Here is a 27,249-nt window from a genome sequence, read left to right on the forward strand (position 1 = left end):
CTGCCCCGGGCAGCACCAAGGAGGCTGCACAGCAAACGGCTTGTTAGCATGCATGACTCGACTCCTCTGTAAATATATTATGCTGTGCTGAAATGCCAGAATTGTTTTACTGTTTCACCTCCCTTGGAACCTCAATAACGTCACTGACAGATGTCCAACAGGGCTATAAAAACAACGCGTCAATCTGCCCGGTCGAACCGTCCTTGGAATCTGACCTTCTGTCCCCACCGACAGCAGACGATAGCAGATTTAATCACTACTTGCAGGCCTTGACTCCCCAAACTTTCTGTCTCAGCAAACTGCATCGGGAACCATTACAGTACAAGTTTGCGTGCAATCTATATTTAGGTGACATTTTCAATGCGGTTTCGGATGGTTCTTTTGTGTAGCCGGCCGTCCTCTCCTGGAGTGCCCTACAGTCAATGGTGCAGCCCAAGGCTGACTGTTACAAATGACCTGCCTCCTTCTATTCCAGCCGTCGACACTAATGTATTCATCCACCAGGGTGATGACACCCCTTTATTGTTGGCCACTACACTTAATCCATCACTTTGATGTCAGAGCTCTGTTTTGCATTCCTAAACGATGCTGATGTTTCAGCACCAATCTTCTATGGTACATATGCTGTCGCCGCTAATGCCCGTCCGACTAGGGTACGAAAAAAGAAAAAGAAAGGAAGCAAGGGGCGTGAAACATCTGCCTGGCACTCTTTTCATCGGAGGAAAAAAAGGAGAAGGCGATTGCAGTATGAAAACATGTTGTCCTCTAAAATCAATGTGAGGTAAGCCTGTTACATTATTTATAGCTGTGGTTGATCAGTGCCCTGCAGTCAGTCATTGAGAGAGCGCTCATCACAGGCTCATGGGAATCTGACAATACTACTCTTATCAACCTTCCCCCAAAACACTACTATATCAAGCTTCCTTTTTTTCACTCATACTGCAAATTGGAAGCCAATTCCGCCTTTTTTAAACACAGAGAAATTCCTTCACACTTTGTGTTATATAGAGGAAAAAACAGCACTGGGAGGTAATGAGTAAATACGTTTTGTACATGTAGTCCCTGTACGTTGTTGCTGCCACAAAGCAGAAAGGGATTACAGCGTAATTACATTTGAAACATACTAGCTCGCTGTACTGCAGTCAGGGATAGACTCACAGTCCAAATCCAGAGTGTTAATTTAACACTCAGAGGTATATTAACATTCTGGATTAACACTCCGGTGTATAGCACAAAGCTGCAGCTTTTCCCCAAATCACTCTCTCAAACTCAAGCCAAGCAATGTGCTGGAAAAAAAACCCTCCTGATTACAACTACAGTATTTTCCAAAAAAGAATAGCTGATCATCGTTTCCCTGCAGAGGAGAGAAGCTGACGGGGGCTGTGCTGCTCTCTCTTGCAGTGTAATTGTAAGGAAGACTTCTCTCCCCATCTGGCCTGAGTTTGTTAGAGGCCCCGGGTTTCTCATTACTTCGCGGTGCACATGAGCAGGTCTGGGAACAGTGCACCAAACTACAGGGAAGGAACCCCCCCCCTGTCACCCCCACCCTTACTCTCTCTCTCTCACTCTCTCTCCTTCTCTCTCCGGGGACCACCCGCCTTCCTGTTCACTCTCCACATGCAGAGAAAGTATGCAATGTGCCTGAACTTCCCCCTGTATCTACCCCCCGCCTGCTCCCCAACCCCAAATTCTCTCCCCCGGAATACCCCAACCCAACCAACCCCCCCACCCACCCCTCCGGCCACGCCCTGTCTGTGGTCAATGCAGCGTGAGAGGAACTGTGTCCAAACAATAGCCAGAGACAGGCGGCCCTCCACCCCTCTCCCCCACCCCTTCCATCCACCCGTTCAACCCTCCTCTCTATTTCTGCTTCTTTCTCTTTCTCTTCCTCACTAGACGACGTCCTCAAGCAAACGAGCTAATCATAGCCGGGACTCCTGGGGTTTCCATCCCAGATGAACACGCTGATAGATAGAAGAACCTACCTACCAAGAGAACCTCTAGTCTACAGTTCTGTATGTGTCAAAGTGTCCCTGTGCAAGACACTTAACCACTAGCTGCTGTATTAATAGCACCCCACTCACAGCTCCTAATAATTAGGATGGGTACGTGCAGAGGACAAATTTCACATGTGCAAATGTACAAGGATAATTGCCCCAACAACAAAAGAGAGAGGGGATAGATAGAGAATGAGGGTATCGGATCTAATAGCCGGAGACAGGTCACTCAATGTTCCCTTATTATAATTAACTTATATTAAGTTATGTGCCTCCATTGCAGTCATACAGTATAATTAAGTTCATAAATTGGCAATTTATGAAAAGGGTTTAAAGCACTACTTTGTATTTATGTATTTGTATAAATATTTATTATTGATGACAGATTTCAGTATGTGAGCTATGTAATTGCATCATACATAAACAGGGCGGAATTGCCGAAGATATTTTATTTGTGCAATTTCAATTTGGATTGTACAGTACGTGTAGTTAATTTCTGAATATGATTTAGAAGGGCTCACTGGCAGACAGGAAGAGTCATTGTTCTGTTGGTAATGAGTTTAAATTAAGTATGACTCTGTGGTTTATTTGTTATTTCTGTGTGATGGAATGCACTGGCAGTAAGGAGTTTACAGTCATATAAACTAGCTGACACAGCGAGACAGATTCCACTCCCTGATGTGACGGCCGGGGGGCATATTCACGTCCATGTGCGTCCTCAGGGGAAATCAGAATGTGATGTCTCCTGGACACTCCAGAATTTGTGTTTCAGCTGGAGGACATTACTGTACGGTGATGATTTCATGTTAACACATTGAATGCCAAAAACGGTCCGGACCGTTTTTGAGGGTCCAAACGAGAAGTGCCGAAAACGGTCCGGACCGTTTTTGACCCAATTCTATTTTTATACATGTGGGCCACGTGGGGCGCTAAAACGAAACTTTGACATCACCCAAGCAGTTTCTGAGAAGAAGAGGCTGGATGAGGCTCCATGTCAAAAATCCTTCCGGTCGGCGTTTTCAATGTTATCTCCTTGATTAAAAGCTTAATATCTCCATTTCTTTTTAATGTGGTGGAAACGAGCCGTTTTCGATCGGCGATCACGCTGCAATGGAGGGTCGCGTTGGAAATATTATTGTTCCAGGCGTTAGTCGGGACCCTCCGCCGTCTCGCACGCACGCTTTGTTTACATGCATTTCCGCGTCGGGGCTTCTCACAGCACGAAATGTATAACGCAAGTGGATGGAAGAAATGCTGGCACTCAACGTATAATATTTTAATAAACCTCTGGCACCCAATGTGTTAACTCTATTTTATATTTGTTTATGCCACCACTTTGTGGCGTTGCGCAGTGAAAATAGGTGATCTGCAAACTAACAACGCATCGCGATGCATTGTGAGCTGGAGTTTTGCTATTTCTGGGGGGGATGACGGCTAACATCTGCACATCTTCATTCTTAAGGACATCGGGAGTGTTTATTTTTTGTGATTAATTCGCATTTGCTCTCCATGCTGTAAATGACCTTTACATCTAGGGTGATGGTTGTGTTGGTGGGGGGGGGGGGCTGTTGCCCAGAAAGCCAGCTGGTGACGGTGGTCCTACAGCTGGATACCAGATGGCCCCTGATGCTATTGCCGTCCAGATAGTGACACTAACTGCCACCTAATAGAACGCAACGCATGGAGGTAGGCAGCTGTACAGGCAGGCAGGTGTCACAGACAGCAGAGCAGAACATGTGATGGGAACAGCAAGCAATGGCATCTCTTAAAAAGAGTACAATACCAGTGGACAGACTGAACTAATCTCTCAGTTTACCATCTTGAGTTGAATTTAGACTCCACAGTGTGAGTCTGTGAAAGTCAGCTTAAGTAGAAATGTGGAGTACTACGGCTTCATTAACGATTTAAATGCCCTCCCGTTGTACCGCTCTCCCCTTCATACTAGGTGTTCAAATTTCTCCATAACCACTTAAACCCTATAGTTGACCAGATTCCCATGGACTCTATACTAGGGTTCCTCCTGGTGTCGCTTTACATCATTGCCTTGTAAGCTTGTAGATCTGCTATTTTATTGTTCTGCTAGAATTACATTTTATATCATTTAATTAAAGCACGTAAGCCCCAGTGAGATGGTATCTCTTTTACAAGGAGTAAAGGGAGCAACAAGCAGAAATTACTACATTAAATAAAAAAAAAGTCTAATTATTTGATTAAACATTTGTACAATCTCAACAGCTGCGTGCCTCAGTTTTTACTATCTGAAATAAACTTAAAATCACTCAAAGAGATGAAGTGCTGTAGTTTTATATATTTCTGAAGCTGATTCCAGGACCATGGAGCTTAAAAATGAAAAGCCATCTTCCCAAATTATGTGGATGGACGAGGGACGGTAAAAGTGTCAGGTTCTGGGAGTGAATGCTATAGGAACATGTTTTCCAATTAAAAATGGCAATTTAAATAGCCAGGGAGTTGCCCAATGGTGGCTTTATAAGGTGTATAAGAGTTTACAGGTGCATGCTCTGGTATGCAAATTAGATTGAAAGAGAAGTCCCTTTTGAATAGTTTTGTATTTCCGCTGGCATGCTGTGCTCCCCATTTCCCACAATATCTTTCAAATGAAAGAGCTGTTTAATTTGAACTTCCTGTGTTGAGGTCAGTAGCGGGGTGGCCTCTATTAGCCTGGGGAGGATAACGGGAAGACGGCGGGCCGAGTGACTGCTGGGAAGATTGTTCTCAGCGCTCACTCTCTTGTACAGTACCCCCAACCCCTGTCTCTTTTACACAGGCCCCTCGTCAGAACACGACCCACAGTATGTTTCCTTTTCTCTGTGCCAAATGGACCATATTCACATGAATAGTCATAGGAGATGGACTTTGTTACTGGGAATAAAATAGAAGGTATTCTTTTGTCTTCAAGTCATCAGTCGTGACCTGGGCAATATGACTTCAAATACTTTTGCCTTGGTTCGGATTAATGATTATGAAAAAACAAAAAATATATCTATACTCACAACGGGTGGGTGGCCATGCAACTAATTCTGCTATTTTTGTACACCGCCATTGTACAACAAGGGCTTAAGTGGATAATCAAACTGATTGATTTACTTGATTATGAAAACATCTATTAGAATTGTTTTCGTGTTGATTTGTTGATATACAAGTACATTTAAAACATTTATTAAAAAAAATCTGTTTCTCTATCATTCATTTAAGATGCATGAGCAAGATCAAGTCGGTTATTGGTTCTAACTGTCGGTTTCGATATATGTTTGGTAAATTTCCCAGCCCTAACCTGGAGTTTATCGGCGCTATACTGTGTGGCAGGATAAAGAGTCTAAAGAGTTTTATGGATGAGGGGAAACATGGCTCCCTTAGTTTTTTCTACACAGATCCATTAGATGTATCTTGTGCTGCTGCATGTGAGTCTGGAGAGGATCACTCCAGGGGGTCTCGGATAGGGCAGCTCAGACCCGTTGAAAGAGAGTTATAACACACTCTGATCTCACCGCCGCGCGATCACTTTCACATGGTTCATGTAGCGAGCCTGGGAGCCTTGGAAACACTGACTATGAATGGTTCGACGTTGGAACTACACAGCAGTCTTTGGAACTACTGGTCGCTCCAAGGCAAGCTTTAGTTCTGCATTCTCCGTTTACAATGGAATGGGAGTGTCATACTGTAACTGTGTCTCTCAGTAGCCAGATCCCAAGATTTTGTGAGAGAAACAAGCAGACAGTTCTACAAAAACAAGCCCAAAAGAAGCAACTGGGCCCCATGATCACATAGGGGATTCCGAGCAAAATGTGTTCATGTAGCATCAAAATCAGTTTTACCACTTAAACCCTATATACAATGGCTATTTGAAAATAGCCTATCTACAACCTCATAGATCTGCTATTGTCAAAAAATCTTGGAAAAAAATAGTTCAATATTTGGAATGCCTATTTGAAACATTAAATGCACAAAACTTGTAGTGGGTTGGCAGAAAATATTTTCAGATGGGGGTCCGTGGTCAAATGCAAATTGATTTCTGGGTCCTTGACAACAGCATTAGACAGCAAGCCCAAATAAGCAACTACACTTTAGAAACGAGCCCCAAAAAAACGCCACTCTCAACTACCTTTATTTATAAACTACCTTTATTTATAAGCCTAATTACGTTTCTCTTGATAGACTGCTGCTGCTGTGAACCTACAGTATTAAAAGAGAACATAAGAAACTACTGAAGAGAGTGCGGATAATCCTTTCATTGAATATTTATAAGCGACCTGGCAAAAACAAGACCAAACTCGCTTATAATAAGCGGACATGGCAACACTAATCCTCACTGCCTCCTCCATCCTCCAGCATGGCGTGTTTACGGTGAAATTTGTGACCTGCCAAAATATGTGACCACCGGTCAGTCATCCAGCGGATCTGGACAACCGGCTATCTGACCGACTCGACAGCCGTCACCGCACTCCCTCGGGTCCTCTGCGTTATGAAAACAAACTCGGCATTACACGCGGCGAGTTTAAAGACAATCGGCCGGACAGTTCTCGAGATACGCGAAGGACAGGTACACACACTGGGACGCACACACGCACGCAGAGATTTTACACCTTTATAGTAGGATGATGAAGCAGCTTTAGGGCATCACGTTGTGATTGACAAGTCACTCTCACAGTGATCAGGACAGAGGCATATCCCCAGCTCCACCCTCTCGTCCAAATATGGTCACTTCTGACCGCAAAAATCCATGATGGCAAACCGTCCACGCCAAGATGGCGATGGTCAAACTGCAGAAGCCGAGGCTTTAAAACGGGACTCCACCAGCCAGTGGGTGATGTCACTGTCCCTACTTTATTTTTCACAGTCTATGGTAGCAATCAAGCAACCATATGCAAGGCTATGGCTAGCTGTTGATGGCTGTTAAGTCAGGCACACATGTATGTACTGTACATTATTAGAGCTGAAGTGACAGATGGAGTGTGTTCCTGTGATAGATGGTAAAGCAGGGGAGCGTTGAAGACAGCTCGGGAAGGAGGCGTCTTCAACGACACAAACCAGGCACCCGTGTTTAGACACGCCAATGTGAAGAAACCTCTGTATATCCGACGCATATCTGCGATAAGAAAGGAGTGCTGACAGTATTGTCTACCCACCACTACAGTACCCCTAGCAAGGATATTGATGGGACACCGCTGGGAGTTTCGGAGCCCCTATGCGTACACCACAGGAGATCGAGATAATCATCCAACTCCCTTGTCTCCGACTCCCTTCCTCAATTCCCAACCTTGAGTCTTCACCTTAAATCATTCAAATCTCTATGAGTCCAAAACTTCAAACGACTGGAGACATCTCTCTCTCGGGGTCCCTCTCTCTCTCTCTCTGTCTGTCTCAATATCTCTCTCTCTGTGATGTAATGTCTAGATAAGTTCAGGGTGGTAGTGCATGTGTGAAAGCAACTAAGACAGACTGAGAGGAGGTGGGTGGAAGCTCGGTCGCTGTCACGATGCCTCTCAGCTCTCGTCCCATTAAAATGCTGCATTTCTTTGGCAGCAGAGAGGCGGAGTGGTGTTTTTTTTTCTCTCTGTACATGTAGCTTTAGCTGCAGTCTAAATTCATTCTCAGAAGAGTGCGGAGCGTAGGCAATGGAAGAAAATGAGTTTTGAAGAAGTGCAGAGCCACCGGAGAACACAAAGCGTGACATTCCAACAGGGCAGAGGATAAGCAGGCCACTTCTACCAGTGCTCTCATTCATCTGGCTCTCACACGGGCCCCTCTCAAGATTGATATGCTGTGTAGACTGCATTCTTGACATCAGGCGGATATACAGTGGACCTCTTCTACACACACACACACACACACACACACACACACACACACACACACACACACACACACACACACACACACACACACACACACACACACACACACACACACACACACACACTCTATGTCTATCCAGACTGCAATCAACTTTAAGTGTGGCCTGAATGGCTGAATCATGCCTTGGAATATGTAAATGGACCACAGCTCTAAGTTTTAAACGAATCCTGTTGGAGTTACTCATAATACATAATATCAAGTTGGGCTGTCGGCTTAAGTGCCTAATCTATGCTCCCGCCGCACAACGGCGTCACACACCGGATATAGCCCATCTACAAGTTCACAACTCATCGCATCCGTCACAAGTTGTGAGCTTATAGAGCGGCTATATAGTTTCTATACACGACACCATCGTACGACAAAGTATAAATCAGACTTAAGTGCCTTCTGATTTGCACCACTGCCTCACCTGCCACCGTATAAAGTCCTCAGAATTTGACATAATCTGCCGAAGGCCCCCTGATAGGCGGTCGTAATAGTTCATACATCGCATCGTGTCCCAGACTGCAGCAGATGGCTCAGGGCGTCGACACACCTCGTCTGTTTACCTAGCAGTGTCATTCCAGTGAGCTATGCTGCTCGGGCTGTTTCCAATTACTCTGAAATGAATCAAGTCCAAGTTTCGGCTCATCATTTGGAGGAACATGGATTTGACAAGAGAGAGAACATGGGCCTGACAGAGTACACCTGGGAAGTTTCAAAGTGTCTGACTAGACTGCTTATATCTCACTCTTGTCTGTCTACACTTACTACACTTGCTATTATGTTAGCTTGTTGTAAACACATTTCAAAAGGCTTCAGAAAAAACAATAACCACTGCCTGTTTTCCCTGCTATGTTTTATAGTCACTACATTCTAGTCAATTCTGATTTGTTATTTTATTGAAAAAGCAAATACAAACAAAACAGATATATATTATTGTCTTTGCAACACTTGAAAAAGAATAACTAGGATCTGTGGCCAGCCTGTGACGTCAGTCATCTATCATATATCCATGACTTACTGTATGACTCAAAATTTGGGCAAGGGAGCCTAATCGGAGCCCCACTGACTTACATTATAAAATTTAAGTTAAATATTTTAGAAACTATAAAACACTAGAGGTTCGGGGCCCGAACACCTACGTGTCACCGCCGATCCGAGTGATATGCCCATATATGGAGATATCTGTATATGTCAGTCCTTGTCCCTTTTATGCCCATATAGTATATGGCCCATATATGTGCATGCGCCCTTTTGTGCCCAATATGGAGCTGACTGATTTGGTTGCGCCTGATGCCATGATGACACATTGAGGTTTGATAACACACTCCTATTATATCCCATATTTGGGCGTTGCTGCATTGGGAACTGATATGGTTATGGCTCAGTCATGGTGAGCGTGACATCAGAGGTCCGGCCGGCCGGGCCGCCCAGTCCTCCCTTAAGCCAATTTTAATATAGGATGTGGAAAACAAATTAGTGGAGGTACTCATGTGGCCTACTGGCAGTGTGCACAATATATTTGGTGCTGACTGGTCCAGCTGTTTGCGAGTTTATCTGCGGACACACAGAAACACACAAACCCTCTTCTACGGCTCGTCTCTGAGGAGCCACGCTGTAAAAATGGAAAATAAAAGTTTACTATCAGTAGATGTCAGTTCCTTGGGTCCCATGAAATTTTGACGTCAAATGTGTCTATATTTATATTTCACCTGAAGGTATTATCATGTTATCATACTGAGGAGGTGAGAATTCACCAATTACTGCACCATGTCTTATCTTTCTAATTGCTTTCCCGCTTAAATAACATTGTATGCACTGGAGGCTCCACACACACACACACACACACACACACACACACACACACACACACACACACACACACACACACACACACACACACACACACACACACAGACACACTCATATCACAGACGCATACATCCAGTTTCTCTTTGAGAATGCAGAAAATGTATGCTTTCCTCTAAATAAGTTTATTGTTTGTAGTGTCTGTCTGCACGTCTTCTACAATGCATGTGTTTTTGGACAAGTGTACCAGCTCAGTTTCCCAAATATTATACAGCCTATATTTAGAGGTTTATGTATCCTCATTTAAAGACGCCAGCACCGAAAGTTTGTTCATTATCATCATGCCTCTTAAAGAGCTATTGTCTACCAATCCCCCCCCCCCCCCCCCCAAAATGTATTCATAATGAAAATAATGCATTACAGGATGTCCGGGAATTAGAACTTTGCCAGTGCACTATTGGACATTTTGCTGTCACAGAATCAGCCCCAGTGCAGCCAGTACTATATACGTACTATGCAAAATGTTTAGACACTTCTGATCAAGTACTGCTCTATGTTAGCTCTAATCCATGTCCTTGCTTTCCATTATCACTGCCTTAAAATCTCAAGCTGTATTACATTTTCAGCTCCAATTGTGACGTCAGATTTTCCAGCTACATAAACAGTCACAACATTAAACATTACACTTGGCTCTTCTCTCTTTTCACTTTTAACAAGCCCCCATTCATGCTCAGCCATAGTTGTGTCTTAACTAAAACTGTTCCCCTTCCAAAACCTCCTCACTCTAATTATTCCGTCTGTTCCTACTCCTCCCAGGAACCAGTTCCCTGGTATAGACATATTGGCCCTGGTGTATTTAGGAAGACCGTTTCAAAAGGACTGGACGCAAGTGTATGGAATCTTCCACCCTGGCAGCTGAATAATGAATTCCATTCAACATGACCACCACTATTTGGGATTGTGTGGGCTTTTTCTTTTCAGGGGGATTCAAACTGAAGGTCTTCCCACAAGCTCCCCTAATTAACCACGACTAGAGACTGTGCTACTCTCTCTGTCCAGGAATGTGCTCCCAAACCCATAAGTATGCTTCTATTTCATTCCGTCCCTGCTGAAAGCCCTCCAGATTTCCAAAATGCTCACCAGAGAGACACTCAGATGGGAATGGAACTCCTTTGTGTGTGGTTCTAAGTAGGGCTTACCTGTGGTAGATAGCTGGAGAAAAGTACAGAGCATGTAATGGAGTGTGTGTGAGTGTGTGTGTGTGTGTGTGTGTGTGTGTGTGTGTGTGTGTGTGTGTGTGTGTGTGTGTGTGTGTGTGTGTGTGTGTGTGTGTGTGTGTGTGTGTGTGTGTGTGTGTGTGTGTGTGTGTGTGTGTCAGGTGCGACAGGCTCTTATTACCTTCCATTCATAAAGTTAATGTTTGCCATAGGGCCAATATCCTTTCTCAAAGGCCTGGTCCAGAGGAGGGGAGAAGATAGAGGAGATCATAACATACGTGTGCAGAGGGGTCCATGTAGACCCAGCTACATGTAGTATACACCTAAGCCCTATATACTTGGTCATACACCAAATGACGCAGATAGACAATCTACAAGCTCACAACACGTGGATCTTTTGAAAATGTGCCCAAAATAGCTATGCCAGGGTTAAAAAGGCTAATAGACCCTGAGTGCTGCTGTAGGCCATTGATTTTAAGGCCAGTCCATAAAGCACATTGCCTCTGCACTGTACTAAAAGTGGTGTCATTAGAGTGTTATTAGTGCAGATAGGGTGCTATCAGGCTACGGACATTGGCGGTTCTTGTGCGGTGGTGGGAGGTAAACACACCTGCAAAGAAAGAAAGATCTTTAAGGTGGTGGTCGCAGCATCAGTTAGTAGCAGAGGCTGTATCTCTTCATCCCTCTCCTACACTCCCCTTCCGAACATGTGTGTGTTGTTTTTGCTCACATTTAAAGGACCATGCCGGTGGTCCGGGCATGTTTAGCCCACTGTCTATGACTCACAGCAAACTTGACATTACTGCCGACCATTTTATAAAGCATGGCCTAAGTTGTTTGATTACAGAGGAAGCCACTGGAATGCATTCATTTCATTACAGTATAAACCCTTTCAAACTTTTTTTTAATGTCAAAGTTATGCCATCGTTTCGTTTTAATGTATTTTAATTTGAAAAGACTAGCCGAAAATGGAGAAAATATTGATAAATACAACCTCCTGATAAATACAGCCTCAAGGCAATATATGATTTCTAAACAAACATAGCCCTCCTTTATCATCCCTGTTAAATGGCGGATGATCTTGTCTTCTGCTCAGAGGGTGTGGAGCTCCCGGACCTCACTGTTTTTGTTTGTAGACATTCTCAACATTACTGTTAGCTGGTTGCTGTAGGTTAGCTGCTAACAAGTTTGTCTTCTTCAGGTTTTTAAATCCTCCAGTGACATATCAAAACATCACACCCCTGTCATGCCCTGTCGGCTGTGCCTGTTACACAAGACGACGTAAATTCAGCTCTGTGACTCCTTCCGCTGCCGGCTCAAAGGCAACAGGGGCAACAATGCCACCCCATTCTGTGTCTGTACCTTTTATACAGAACAGTGAGGCGGAATAACGGTTTACACAGATTGTGTATAAAAGGGCATACAAACGTAAAAACGTAAATCATCTGCACAATGTAGCTCTATTCCGGTGAAGAATTGAGAATGACTGACTGGTTCACAACCTGCAAAGATTGAGATACTTTCCTCAATGAGACAGGTTACATTTCTATAGTTCAAATCACCAGGCTTACGGTAGCGGAATGAAACCGCATGGAATAAACAGCTTGGATACTTTAAGAAAACAGATGTGCTTAACATGAGGGTCCACCTGGAGGTCTCTTAAAAGGATCCCTGGCTAATAAGACAAATATGCCTTGATACATAATAATTGCCCTCTATAACTAAAATATATTTTTTTAAACAAAAAATATTAAATATTTTATTTATTTTAGAAACAGTTAATCTTTTACTCAAGAGGGGCAATGCCTGTCGCAAGTTGATGATGTCATTCGTCCATGTGCCCTATGGAATTTATGGATGTGCATGTGCAAAAAAAAACTTTAAAATATTGATTTGATGCTCATATTAACCTTAGTTAATACCTAAGTATTAAGCTGTTTTTTATTTCACGTGCATTCCATAAATTCCATAGGGCTAGACCACACGTGGACAAATTACATCATCAACTTGCGACGGGCATTGCCCCTATTGAGAAAAAGATTAACTTCTAAAATAAATTAAATATTTAAGGTGTTTTAATTTAACATTTTAATTATAGAGGACAATTATAATGTATTAAGGCATATTTGGCTTATTAGCCAGGGATCCTTTTAAGTTCTCTGCTTCATTCGAGGCCTTTGCATTCGTGGTCAACCTTTAATGACCATTAATTCCAGTTAATAAAATCAACTTCTCTTTATTAGTCGCAACTGTGACCTTTTTAAGAAGTCAGTGCAAGGCCAACGATGATTTAAGTGCTTTCCGTACCTACAGTACACAGACTGCAGGCTTTATGAATAAATGAAAAGGTACGCAAGACCCTGAAGCCAGAATGCAGCACAGTAATTATCAGAGGGTGGCTTCTGTTTATGAGCCTGCACTTACAGAGAAATCGAATGCATATTATGGATCTTTCTCCTTCAGTACAGAAGTAATCATAACACCTTATGTGGAAAAACAAGGCAGTTCACTTTAGTTTAGTTTAGTTAACCACTTAAAGCTGCAATCCACAAACTTTTTTGTGTGTGTGAATAAACTGTTATTTTGATCTGTATGGTAGTGTATTGGCATACCCACAATTGTGATGCCAGGTTGAAAGTGGTTTTAACATTGCCTCGGCATGTTCCGTTCAGCTGCTGTATACTGGCATCAAGGAATTAGCCGTCTTTACTGTTTAAAGTTTGTTTCTTCCAGTTATTGTACATTCAAAGACGGGGGAATTCCAACGGTTGAGTGCTGAGTCAAAATCCACTCCACAATTACAGCTCATTTCACAGAGGTTTACGGTTACACACGGAGTGTTCTGGGTGGAGAGAATGTGAGAATTTGGCTCAGTCCTGTGTCATCCGTCTCACAATGATAAATTGTTTGGACAGCTTAAGCGAGGCCATGTACACATTCCACTAGAATATGTGACGTGCATTTTGGTCCTCACGCCCAACTTGTGAGTGTTCTTTGTCAATGGCATAGAGGAGCTTTGAGAATAAGTCCTTTGTTGTTGTCTGTTGTGTGCACAATGAGTTTTGATGGCACACATCAGACCCAACACCACAGTCTTCACAGTAGAAGTGACATTTATGATTTTTTATTGGACGCTGAACTACGCGACCGCATTCGCATTCCCCATTCCCAGTTTCTTTCTTTTTTCGCCTCTTGTTTGATTCACTGTTTACTCAAGACACAACAGGTGTGTCCGAAACTGATTTATAATCATTTGCTAAGCACAGATGGTCTTTGCCTCCTTGACGGGATTCATGTTTTCAGCTCGTGCCCACACAGTACATGTTCGGCACTACTGGAGTCGACAAGAGGGTTGGGGCCCAAGTTTTTTGCTTCTTCATGCGAGTGCGACACAAATGTGCGATGAAGTATAAATCAGGCTTAACCAGCAGAAAAGAAAGTTTTCAGAAGTCCAGATGGACACAAGATAGACGAGAAGAGGATATGAAAGGGTAAGACGCTGGCTCTTTGATCAACCGGGCATTTCTGAAAAGTGGAGTGCAGTAGTGCGCTGCAGATCCGTCGTGAGTGACAAGTAGTGAGCGTGTGGCGATACACGTCCAGACCTTAACCCATTAAGGCCTGAGGTTCCCATTCTACAAAATGTCTTCTAAATCCGGACAGTTTTCTGAAAAACGTATGTTGCTTTATCAGTGGTTCTCAAACGTTTTTTATATATTAAAAAATGTGCAAACGTTTTCAAGATTTTTTAAAAATAGCAGATCTACAAGCTCATAGCACGGCACTCTGTGCTGCGCTATGAGCTTGTATATCTGCTATTTTTGAATAGCCAAAGTATAAAATAATGGTTTAAGTGGTTACACAGATGCGTTCCTGGTTTTAATGGGTTAATTGGTTGGCATGAGCGGGGTGAAGAGGCCCCCCCATAAGGCTGTGGGTGACAGGGCATGGAGAGAGAACTAATTTGCCCCCCAGTTGCTGCTCCTGTCTTTCCTCAGGGCTCTGACAGAAACCCCTGCTGCACAGTAAAACATCTCCGCGTTAATTTAAATCTGCAAATCCGTAACTTTAATGTCCTATTTGAATCCGAGTCTCTCACATGAGAGGCCAAATTTGGACCGCTCAACCCAAGAGGCGCAACCCCTGCCTGGGCCTGGGGTATATTGCGCGTATGAGCTTCAGGCAGTACTACTTATCAACCAGTAGGTGTCCTACCCGGCAACATGGGCCTTCAAACAGCTATTTTACAACTTTTTGTTTAGGCAAATGAACAAACGATACAGACTACTTCAATTCTTCCTCAGGCAGCAATGCATTTTGAAGGCATTAAAACTATTTTGCATTATGCAGTGCATCTCACTCCTGCATTGGATTTTTTTACCTCCTTGGGAGCCCTAGGACTCTCCACTTTTTTTGTGGCAGTTAGATTGTATTAACCATTTGACTGCCAATCACGTAGATCTACGCGAACCGATTTAAAGCCGCCACGTGCCAATCGCGTAGATCTACGTGAAGTGAAAAAAAAAAATGTTTCCAATTTCACCCAAAGACCAAGGAGATATGATTAGTTGAAGATCTAGACTCCTATCCACTTCCTTGTTAACTTAAAACTTAAAAAGTCTGTATTTCGGCTCCTGAGTACTTTTTTTTTTCCAATGAAAAACTCTGGCACTGGCTAAAAAATATGAAAATACCTCTGGCAGTTAATGGGTTAACATTATCTACCATACAGATTGGTTAAAATAACTTTTTATTCATTTTGATTCAAGGATTGGTGAGCTTGGTGAGTTGGAAGCTAGAAAGACCTAGTATAAGCTAGTAAAGATCCACACCTCTCTGTTTAGAAAACATGCTCACCACTGTTAAACGTCAACACTAATCTCACCCAGCAGTAGTCTTTAGACGTTAGGACAATAAATGCCACCTGTAGCGCATTTACAAGTAGCATAAAAGCTCTCATTTTACTGTACATTTGCACAAAGCCCGAAGGCTGGCACGAACGGCATACTGTGATTCTTTTGAGAGTGCTATTATCGCATGGAGTGCACTCTCCATGTCTCCGTTGCCACAGCAGGAGAAGAAAACCTAGCCACTGCTGTACAGTATGTCACAAGAGGAGAGGACGGAATCCCTTTTTAATGCCGCTGTCTCCGATCAAGATATCAAAGGATTACAGCGAGATTGTTTAGGGCCTTTAAATGTCTATGCGTCACAGACAGGTCTTAGCTGGACTTAGCTGTCTAATACTGCATAGTCTGTCTCCTCTTACACCTGGAGGATGCACGGTACTGTTCTGCACGGCCTGGCCTGGGACTGACTGACTTGGTCCTGTGATTTTGTGTCTTAGACCTGTACAGCAGTGGTTCTTAAAGTGGGGTCCAGGGACCCCTCAGGGCTCCTTGGGGGGTTTCCTGAGGGTACCCAGCAAAATGAGGAACAGTTTAAGTTCACTGTTAGTTCAGCAGCTAGAGGTTTTTTCAATGAGAGTATGTATAAGAATGACTATTCAGGGTTACCGATGGCCTAGTGGTTAAGGCACCTACCATATTGGCTCTGATGCAGTCTCCACTGTTCTATCATTACGGGCAGAAAAGCCCCCAAAAATGTTTAAAAAAAAGAAGGAAAAAAAAGTGACTATTCAGATCATAGGGCTCCACCTACAGTATTGACAGTTGTAGAATTCTGTACTAAATCTAATCTAACACAAATCTTCTCTTATGGGGAAAATATTTAGTCAGTGGCCTACGACATGAAAATGTTTGAGAACTACTGCTGCACAGGAATACCACATCATGCCATTCTGCCATTTCACTAGGATGGGGGTGGAGCAGGACCTGTGTTTCTGGACTAGTGGTGGGTGGGACCTGTTTAGATACAGCGGGTGGGACAGTCAGGGTGGGCTTTGCCTTGCATTGATGAGGTTATGAGGGAAGGGGGGAGGGGGCGTGGACAGATGCCACGGTAATCTCCATTCCATCACTCATTTGGGATCATCACAATTGGATAGTGGAAACGGCAGTGAGCATTGTGACAGGAGAGTAAGAGAGAGATGGACTTTCCTTTGATGTGGAGGGCTGAGAAGATGCTACGCCCCAGCTGTGTTCCATGGGAGCTGGACAGAAGGGCGATGAATGCAGGTACAACAGGGGAAGAGCGTCGCCTTAAAAGGGCAACGGATCTTTTTAAACGCTACAAATTGTATTAATGTGGAAAAAACTGTACATATGTTATAATTGGGCATTTTCATAAACTATGAATACTTTATATGTGGGGACCTCATGTCTTTGTCTTTGTGATATGTTGTTTTTGTTGTTATGTTTGTTTTGTTGTTTTTGTTGTAACGAACAGACCTGTGAAGACAATTCCCTTTGGGGACAATAAACGATATTATTATTATACTTTTAGGAAACCGCGTTTGAGCATCTACATCTAGAGCATTTAACATACTCAAGGCTGTGATGTCAGGAGTAGAAATAACCTTGCTGACCGCACCACTTAACAGTATATCATAAGTAGTGTATAGCCTACATATCATTTTATATTTAATAGTAGAATGCTTCCAGTGCATTGCAAATATAGCATTTTTTTTTATGTGAGACATTTACAATGTACATTTACATGTACATGTGTTGGCCGATATTGAGTACACTACAGTACAGTGTACAGTTGCACATACTGTATTTACTGTACTTTTGTACAGTTCAACTTCCTCCACTTGTGATGTAGTTACTGTGATGTCCGTGATGCTACAGTACCAGTACAGTCACCGTTTCAGAACTTTTGAAATAATTTCTGTTCAATTGTATAATAAAGCAGCCGATACTGTCTAGATATTCTGCAGTAGGGATATCTGAATTTGCCCCTTATCTGTTGCCCTAAGTTTCCCAGGATCAGACAGGAATGGACTGTGCTAGGCTAGCTGGCCGGTTGCACTGGCTGCTATTCCGGCTTAGATCCACCTCTGACCTCTGCGAGAGTCATTCATCTGCACTGCAGTAACTTTTAATTTATGAGGTTGCATTCTTTTTGGGCATCTTTGTAATGAGATATGTGGATACGGACATACCATGCTATCACTTACCCTTATGATCAGCAATATATGGACACCCGATATGCAGGGCCTGTTTCCCATACTCTGGGAAAGTTATGGGTGTGTGTGTGAGAGAGCGAGCGAGAGATGGGACTGGACATTTCAGATGAATTGAGTCTAATTTATGCTCCATCTTACGACGGTGTTGCGCACCAAAAATAGCCGACCTCCAAGCTCACGACGTGTCGCATCCCTGACACGTTGTGAGCTTGTGGGTCAGGTATTTTCGGCACGCGGCACCATCGTACGACGAAGGTTAAATCATGCTTTAACCTAACGTCTCAGAGTGCCTCAGACACACGATAGGAACAGGAAATGGATGACTCATGAGGTCCATGCTTCGGTTAGGTGGGGACTGAAACAGCAGTCCAACTAAATGGATGAGATATCTTTGAGGCCAGGGTTATTCTTTTCATTCTCTTCCTCGCCGTGGACTCCACAGTCATTATTCGAAGATGAAGGATTTTCCTCTAATGGATACTGGATTCATGAACGAACTGAACCTGAATCCACCGTATGAATCATTTAAATAGCTGTCACTTCTATCAAAACCACTGCAGATAATGAATCAGGCTCGCTAAATTGGTGTTTTTCACCCTCACTCAGCACCCTTGCCTTTTCTGTGTTAAGCGTTTTCCTCATATCTCATTGATCCAAAAGGCAGCCGGCTAATCAGATATTTTGTGGTTCGGTTCAGGTGTTAAAGAACACCACGCGGATAAAAGGCAGTTAATTTAGCAAAAGGACAATCGTGTGGCCATGATTTAATGGGAGCTGAGAGAGTTCTGTTCACGCTTGGCGCCAAGAGCTGCATTAGTGATTTTTTTTCATGGCTGTCTTTGAACTGCCATTTTAGTTAAATTGCACTGTATTATCTTCTTTTTTAAAGTTAAAAGTGCCATCGTGTGGTTTTGAAAGAGTAGGGGTGGGGGTTTGTTGTGACAGCCTGTGTTTTAATGATGAAGGTGCGGATCGGGGGCAGAGATTGACTGTACGGTTTAATGAGAGCCGGGAGTTCGTGTGTGTGTGTGTGTGTGTGTGTGTGTGTGTGTGTGTGTGTGTGTGTGTGTGTGTGTGTGTGTGTGTGTGTGTGTGTGTGTGTGTGTGTGTGTGTGTACGCACTCAGTGGTGGAAGAAGTATTCAGATGTTACAAGTAAAAGGCCTGTATCTAAAATTTACAAAAGTATTGGCATCAAAATCTTTTTACTGTACCAAAGTAAAAGTGCTCAAACGTTTTCAATAATAGCCCATCTACAAGCTCACAACGCATTGCGAGCTTGTCTATTGGCTATTTTCAATATAAATGTAATATTTTTATATCAAAGTATAAAATAGGGCTGTAACTTTCCTCCTCTACCCCGGATTTGAACCCGGTCTCCTGCGCAAGTGCTGAAATTTTCACCATTGAGCTAAAGCCTGCCTGCTTGCTCAGAGGATAAAATGAATCTTGACCTTCAGGTCAAAACTCGTGTCAAACCAGAAACAGGATCCTGTCAAAGGTCATGTCTCACCTAGACACAAGATCTAAATGTCTCAATAGAAGAGCAGGGAGACAAAATGTATAATGTATTAAGATACTCTACCATAGAGATTGGACAAAATAAAATTGTATTCATTAAAAAAAAGTTACCTAGAGCCGCTTTATGCAGTCAATGTATGTTTTGCACCAATAATCGAGTAACTAGTAACTAAGATTGTAGTGGATAAAGTACAATATTCCTCTTAGATGTAGTAAAAGTATTGCGTGCGTGCGTTCGTTCGTTCTCAGTGTTCTGAGGGCCCTGGCTTTTAAAACCTCACATCAATGGTTTTGTTAGCTTCCCCGCTCATCAGTCATGCTGTATTTCTTTCTGAGGTTCCACTCTCTCTGTGTCTTCCTCCAACATTTTTATATCGAGAGAGGAGGATTTAAGTTTAAGCCATTATGGTTGCAACTGTTACTTAGCAACCCCGGGACGATGGCTATGGTGTGGAACAACGGTGGAGGCGACGTCTTTTCTTGTTCTTTCCCTCTTGAAGTTGATGCTTGTTTGCAGTCCTTCCAAACACGACAGTATTCCAATAACGTACCTCAATACAGTGTAGATCAGTGGTTCCCAACCTTTTCTGGATCGAGGCCCACTCGTAAATCTGGAAAGTGTTCGCATGCCGTGTTAAGTGGTCAAATGGGTGGGCCGCGTGCATTTTCAGAGCATGTTAATGATCATGGTTGTTTGCAGTCATTCCAACAATGACAGTATTCCAATATTTGACCTCAATATACTGTAGATGCATGCAAGGATCAGGCCTCAAAAGCAGGGCCATCAACTTTTAAGGGGATCTTTGACCGCATGAACGCTAGCTTCCCTATTCTGGGCATGTCGTAATAGGCGAAAATAGGGGAACGTTTGGCGAAAATTGCAGATCTACAAGAGCTTGCGACCTTGTACATCTGTTATTTTTGGCGAAGAGATTTGGTGTAGAGGGGGAAAAGGGGGGGGGACCCCTTACCCTGTCAACAAAGTATGTACTGTAGGGTATACGTGGTTAAGACTGTGTGGAAAGGGGATCATTAACCATGTTTTTGCATGAAAGAGGACTTATTTTCCTCCAGAAAAGAGGGTTTTTAAGATTACCGTATGTTCTTGAAGAAAGTTAGGGCATTAAAGTTAAAGTAGGACTTTTTAAATTGATAATGATTTACTAATGACCAAGCTCCAAGTCTATAAATGGAGTCTTGGATTTTGGCTCAGAAACTCTCAGATTGGCGCAATTAATGTTTTTTTTTTGTCAAATGGGAGCATTAACTTTCTGCCCATTAAAATGGGACCATTAAAATATCAGCAATTTCTTTCTTTTTTTCCTTGAACTAGGAAATTATTGTGGATCTCGGAATCCACATAGAAAGGACTTGGCTCCAATTGTGGATCTCCGCCTTCATGTGACCAGCCTGTGACATCAGTCATCTATGACATCATCAGACTCCAAATTTGGCCAAGTTTCACAGCCCCATTAACTGATTTAAATTCATCATCATCATCCGATTTTTGGGCGGTGAAACCGCCCCTATAAGTGAGGTTTGGAAATTTGTACAATTATCTTGGGCAGTGAAACCGCCCCTATAAGTGAGGTTTGGAAATTTGTACAATTATCCTGCGCTGTGATTGGCCAATCACAATCTATTCAGGACTGTGATTGGCCAGTGTCACATGACACATGTGCATAGTCCTATATAAGAAACCATAACTTTTAAAAAAACATAAATTGTTTTTTTTAAAGTTATGGGTTCGTCCATCATAAAGAGTGTTTCAATAAATGTATTTATCTTTTGTACATGATTGGTTGACTCCATTCAGTATTGTGATTAGCTAGCAAGACACCGCCCACTTCACACAGGGTGTGATTTTTTTAGTTAAAGTTAAATATAACATGGGGAAAATAGGTCCATAACAGTCCATTTATGCTGGATTTACAGGTATATATAATAATCATGGGGTTGTAACTGCAGTAACATTATTATGATATTTTAAGATAGCTGCTATTGACTGCTGAGAAAAATGCTGCACTTGCACATAAAAATCATATTTCCAATTTCAATGTGACACTGCAAGTTATGCTGTTTCTTAAATCCGTTCAGGCACATTTTTCCGCCAATCCCTGTCGGTGCTTTCTGTTGGATTCTCTCCTCTCCCCACAGAAAGTAAGCACTCATAGCTCTCACTGTAACTTTAAGGGTAAATTGATCTGAAGTGTTGAAAGAGCCACTTTCTCAAGCTGTTCAAAGTGAAAAAAAAAAAAGTCTTTGTGTGAGTTTGGGCCAGATGCTTGGAGTGGCTCGGGACAGGGAGGTGTGCATGCAGGAATCTGGTTAGAGGAGGAATAAATCCTCACAAAAATAATGATGCCTCAGAAAAGTACAAGCTGCCTCCTACAGTGGTTAATGAACCAAAGAGTAGAGGCACATAGTGAAAGTGAAATCCAGTGAAGGTCTCCATTCTCCCCCACTTGTCTCATGAGAGTGGCCCTGCCGCGGGCAAACGCACAGACAGGGAGGGCCGTTGTTCCGACGCCAACAAATGTTCTGATCATGACACAATTCTAAAGCATGTGTTGCTTAACGTCGGGTCCGGGGGCCACCAGGGGTCCACATGGACCCCTTATGGGTCTGTATCTCTGAAAGTGTACAATATGTACACTCTCAGATTTAAATAAGCACTGAAGACTTTATAGTATAGTTTGGGGTCCATGAGATAAGATAAAAATAAATGATCAAATGGGGATCGGGCATCATGCTTATCAAACTGGGGGTCCTTGAAATTAAAACGGTTGTGAATCACTGTTCTGAAGGAACCAAGTAACTGAACTGCGCTCCACAATGAAGGGAGGTGAACTAGGGCTGGCCCTGGGCAATATATCGATATTATATTGAAATTGTGATATGAGACTAGATATCGTGTGGGATTTGGGATATCGTAATATTGTGATATGGCATAAGTGTTTCCTGGCTTTAATCACTTAAGCCTTATTTTACGCTTTGAAAATAGTATTTTTTTCTTGCTGCATTTAAAACAAAATATAGTTTTTGCCGATCTACATCTCACAACATTATGAGATGAAAAATTGAAATTTGATATTATCACAATACAATATTATCATCACAATATCGCTATTGGGGGATTTTGTTAAAAGATATTGTATTCTGTAACGTTTCGAGCCAGGAGGCTCTTCCTCGGACCTTACGAAACGTTACTGAATAAAATTCCACATTGGGAGCATTATACTGGTGTGAGGATTTTATTATTTTTCTACTGTTACATTTTTGATCCAGCACCCAGCCCAGCAGGATATAGGATGTGTCTTTTGTCAACTTTTTGATGCCTTTTTCATATTTGTTTTTGTGCACATCGCACAGCCCTAGGATGAACCCAGTTTTCCTGATGCCAGATCTTTGTCGTTCGTCTCAGCGTTTAAAGGTGCTCTTGTGAATCTTGGGGTGTATTTGAGTGGTTGGTACTGTGGTACCTCACGCTCCTCCATTACTTGCTGTCCCGCAGGGCGCCGGCAGAATCCATTCCAGAGCTTTCTCCGATATTATTGCTGCACTTATTCTCCTGAGACGAAATATCAGCGGATTGAAGGGGTGATGATGAGTGATGCTGAACCAACCGGGGAGAGAGATGAAGGCTGAATGGGGGGGACGGGGGGGACGGGGGGTCAGTGGTGGAAAGTAACTACGTAGGTACTGAAGTACAATTTTGCTTTTTTTGAGGAAGAGGAGAGGTGCACACAGACAGACTTTCAGGGAGGGAGAGAGATTTGAGAAACTGAGGGGAAAATTTAAGTGAGAGAAAACAGATTTATTCATTCCTGGGTGACATGTGAGGACATGTTTTTATCCCTGCTTCTGGTCAGACTGAATTATATACGTACGTACATGCATTTCCTTTTGGAAAATGTAGATAATATAATGATTTAACAATTGAATTGCAAATGTATGTTACTCATATTAAACCCATTTGTAAAAATTCTGTCAATTTTGTAATAAATTTCTAATAATAGCAAAAATAGCAGATCTACAAGCTCACATTTCGTATAGATCAGCTGTTTTAGTAGGTAAGTAAGTACTGTAAGGTAGTAAGTCAGTGGGCCTTTTTTATTTTTCAAATAAAAAAAATCTAGTGATAATCTAAGCTGTCTAAGTGATAATAAGCTCAACTTGTAGATCTAGGTAAGAAATAGAGGAGAGGGGCACACACTCGGTACATGCATGCAGGGAAGGAGAGTGATGCCCACGAAAGAGAGAGAAAGTGAGGGAGAAATTAAAGTGAGGGGAAACGGAGAGAGTGGAGAGGGGATGTTGACAGTGCAGACGCTACGGTACAGTGCCAGCGGACCGGGGAGGAACCCTAGTGAGAAAGGGAACAAGATGAGTTGTGGGAGGCTGGGATTTTAAAAAGTCAGAGGAGAGGTTGATGGATGGAAGGGACATTGCTGGAGGTGTGGGCAGACAGCGAGAGGGGATGACGCTGACGGAAATACAGCCGTTGCATCGATTGGTGGAGGAGGAAAAGGCGGGCTGTTAAGCCATGTTTTATACTTTGTCATATGACAGTGTCATGTGGTGAAAATAGCTACATGCGATGTGGCGCGTTGTGAGCTTGTACAGCTGCTATTTTCGCAATTTTTTTCATCTTTGAAGATTATAAAACTATAATAATAATCGCCTAGACATGCCCAAAATAAGGGACGCCAGGTTGAAAGTGGTTAAAGTGAGTACGGTATACACAACTGACACGCACGCATGTACACACCTCTAATATTTAGAGGTAGACCCATGCACACACTGTGTATGTGTACGAATGTAGCCTAAATATAGTGTTGGTTGCCTATGGGTATGTGCTTAGATAATGTAATTAATGTGTTTGTGTGTACGTGCGTGTAGGTCCTGCCCTAAAGGACGACTTAACCCATTTTCAACCTATGTTCATATAATTGGTCCTCACTAATGCTCATGATAACATTTTATTATTTTCTACTGGGTCTGTGTCTCATAGGAGGACTGCGAACAATTCAGAAACCGGCCTACCAGTGACATCATCATAGGCAGTTAAAAAAATATATATATATTTCAAAAATTGTATTTTGATTTGTATTACAGCGAGAACAATGGCTTCCATTATAGTATGCTAACTTTCCAGGAATAGAAAGCCTGCTGTTTCTATTTCTTGGATTCTCCATAGATGATGTCACTAGGAGGCAGCGGTTTCTGAACTGTCCACAGCCCTTCTCTGAGACACAGACTGACTGAGTAGACAAAAATTGTACCATATAATAAGCATTTGTGGGGACCAGTTACAGTATATAAAGATAGGTTGAAAAAGGGTGAAGTGGTCCTTTAACAAATATGCATATCTGTATGTAGTTGTTTGTTTGTGTAAGCACAATGCATGTATGTGTGAAACAGGCAACAGGCCGTTAGTGTCCATTGTTGAAGCCTGGTGGAACGAGCTGTCCCAGAGCCTGCTGTTCTGGGCCTTGAGGCTGCGGTATAGCGCCTGCCAGATGGTTGCAGCTGAAACAGTCCATGGTTGGGGTGGCTGCAGTCCTTGATAATCTTACTGACACACCGTCCGTTGTATACTGTACATCCTGGAGGTCCAGGATGTACACATCCATTGATGCTCGGGCGAGGGGTTCTCAAAGTGGGGTCTGGGGTCCCCCAGGGGCCCTGGAAGGGGTTCCAGGTGGTCCCCAGCGAAGTGAGTTAATATCACAATCAGTTAAACCACTATAACCCTATTTTATACTTCAGCTATAAAAAAAATAGCAGATCTACAAGTAGAAGTCTTGTATAGATGAGCTATTTAGGGACATTTTGAAATATATATATATATATATGGAATAATTTATAAGAAATTGTTTACACAAATCTTCTCTTCTGGGGGTCCCTGGCACAAAGTCTTTTCAGATGGGGGTCTGTGGTCAAATATCCATTTGGAGGTGCTTGAAAATGTTTGAGAAGCACTACTGTGGACTGTGCGCACGGCCCTCTGCAGCGCGTTGGGGTTGAGAGCAGTGCCGTTCCCATGCTATGGCGCGTGACGTGTCCCGTCAGAATGACATCCATCACGCAGAGGGCCACTAAGCCAGTGGGCTTTTGTCTGTGCTTTGGACGAATTACAGAAAGGTCATCCTCCTCCTGGACAGGTAGAGAGAGCTTTGTCGCACTGTAGCCTACTTACACTCTGTGCCCATTAGCGATGGTCGAATTCTACGCATGCAATCAGGCATATGAGTGGAGAGGGTGGGTGGTGGAGATGAATAGCCTCCTACTGTATATATAGCTGACATACTGTACCACTGGGAATCACATTAGTATAATGATGAAAGAGCGTACACTATGCAGTATGTTCTCATCTGCGTGGTTTCTGCCCTCCTTTCCAATGTATTTACATTTCAGGAAGGGTCATTTCAAGGTGCGATTTATGCCAGAAAGAAAAGGCTACACCTGCTCTTACAAAATAAATGATCATCCAGGGTTAGAACAAATAACGCTACTTTCCCTGGTTAAAGGAAATCTTTTTTATTATCTCCCCGACAGGAGAGCGGGTGCGTGTGCGTGTGTGTGTGTGTGTGTGTGTGTGTGTGCGCGTGTGTGTGTGTGAGAGAGACTGACTTTCAACGGCGGCTAATCTTGCATGCTTCTAGGCCTAGCAGCATCATATTTCTTGTGCACACTGACAGCAGGCCAAGGACCTCTGCTATGGACCGGGACTAGCCAATCGCAGACATGCATGTTAGCCGGTTGCCAATTACAATACTCCTGTCCCTCCGGTTTATGGGATGAAGCGGAACTAGCCAGTGGCAGACATTCAAGTTTGCCAGTGCAACTCAAATATTGATTAACGCAAAGGTAGGCATTAATAAACGTGACAACATACCCCAAAACCAATATTATGACAATCTTAATTCAACTCAGTCTGACTCTGAACTGTCTTAACTCACAGAGAACGATGGAGAGAAGTTGATACTGAATGAACGTATGAGAAAGGAAGGAAGTCTCAAAGACCAGTGCTGGGCACAGGGGCGTAATTTCAGAATAAACTAGGGGTGGCAAAAGAAAAAAAGGCTAATGAATTATGGTTACTGACACAACAACACGTGTCTATAGCAACATTGGGTGATTACAATACAAATATGTGGACAAAAGTATTGCCACCCTTGGATTTTTTTCAAAAACCTGTGGTGAATCAAAGGTGACTGGAATCTAGCAATCATTCATCCAACCAGTTTAAATGGAGTAAAGCCCTCATTCTGCTATTTGGTGTCACTGCATGACCCACATCAAGCATGGGCAAAATAAAGAAAAGCAGAGAATTGTCTGAGAAGGTCAGTGAGAAGATTGTAGCCAAGCATGGACAATCTCAAGGTCCTCCTGGGTCTCCTACCATAGAGTCTCCTTCCATTGAGTTGGTGGCGGATGGTGCAAGTTGAAAAAGTTGTACCTTGTGTTTTGAAGGTCAGCTTGAATCTGTTTTGCAGTTGTCCAAGGTCCTTCCTCCACCTTTTGAACAATCCATCGCTGCAATCTTTGGTCAATACTTCTCTTGCAGTCTCTTCCAGGGAGGTTGGCTACTGTACCATGGGCCTTAAACATCTTGATAACATTGCGCACAGTGGACACAGGGACATAAAGGTCTCTGGAGATGGACTTGTAGCCTTGAGGTTGTCCATGCTTGGCTACAATCTTCTCACTGACCTTCTCAGACAATTATCTGCTTTTTTAAAATTTTGTCCATG

The 27,249-nt window shown here is 42.9% G+C and overlaps 1 protein-coding gene across 2 annotated transcripts in view; it reads left to right on the top strand.

Annotated features, from left to right (window-relative positions):
• The window catches only part of kaznb (kazrin, periplakin interacting protein b), a gene marked incomplete at its 5' end in the record, with an annotated part of 88,754 nt that overhangs the window by 4,715 nt on the left and 56,790 nt on the right, over window positions 1–27,249 (top strand). Inside the window, one exon of one of the 2 annotated variants that reach the window (XM_080424739.1) lies at window positions 16,929–17,016. The exons of the other annotated variant lie outside the window; for it this stretch is intronic. Within the exon in view, the coding sequence (XP_080280865.1) occupies window positions 16,929–17,016 (88 nt within the window). Of the gene's footprint in view, window positions 1–16,928; window positions 17,017–27,249 lie in introns of those variants that run through there. 2 annotated transcript variants of the gene reach the window in all.

This window comes from Gymnoscopelus braueri (genome assembly GCF_963280865.1).
Source record: "Gymnoscopelus braueri genome assembly, chromosome: 3".
In the NCBI taxonomy this organism is placed as follows: domain Eukaryota; kingdom Metazoa; phylum Chordata; class Actinopteri; order Myctophiformes; family Myctophidae; genus Gymnoscopelus; species Gymnoscopelus braueri.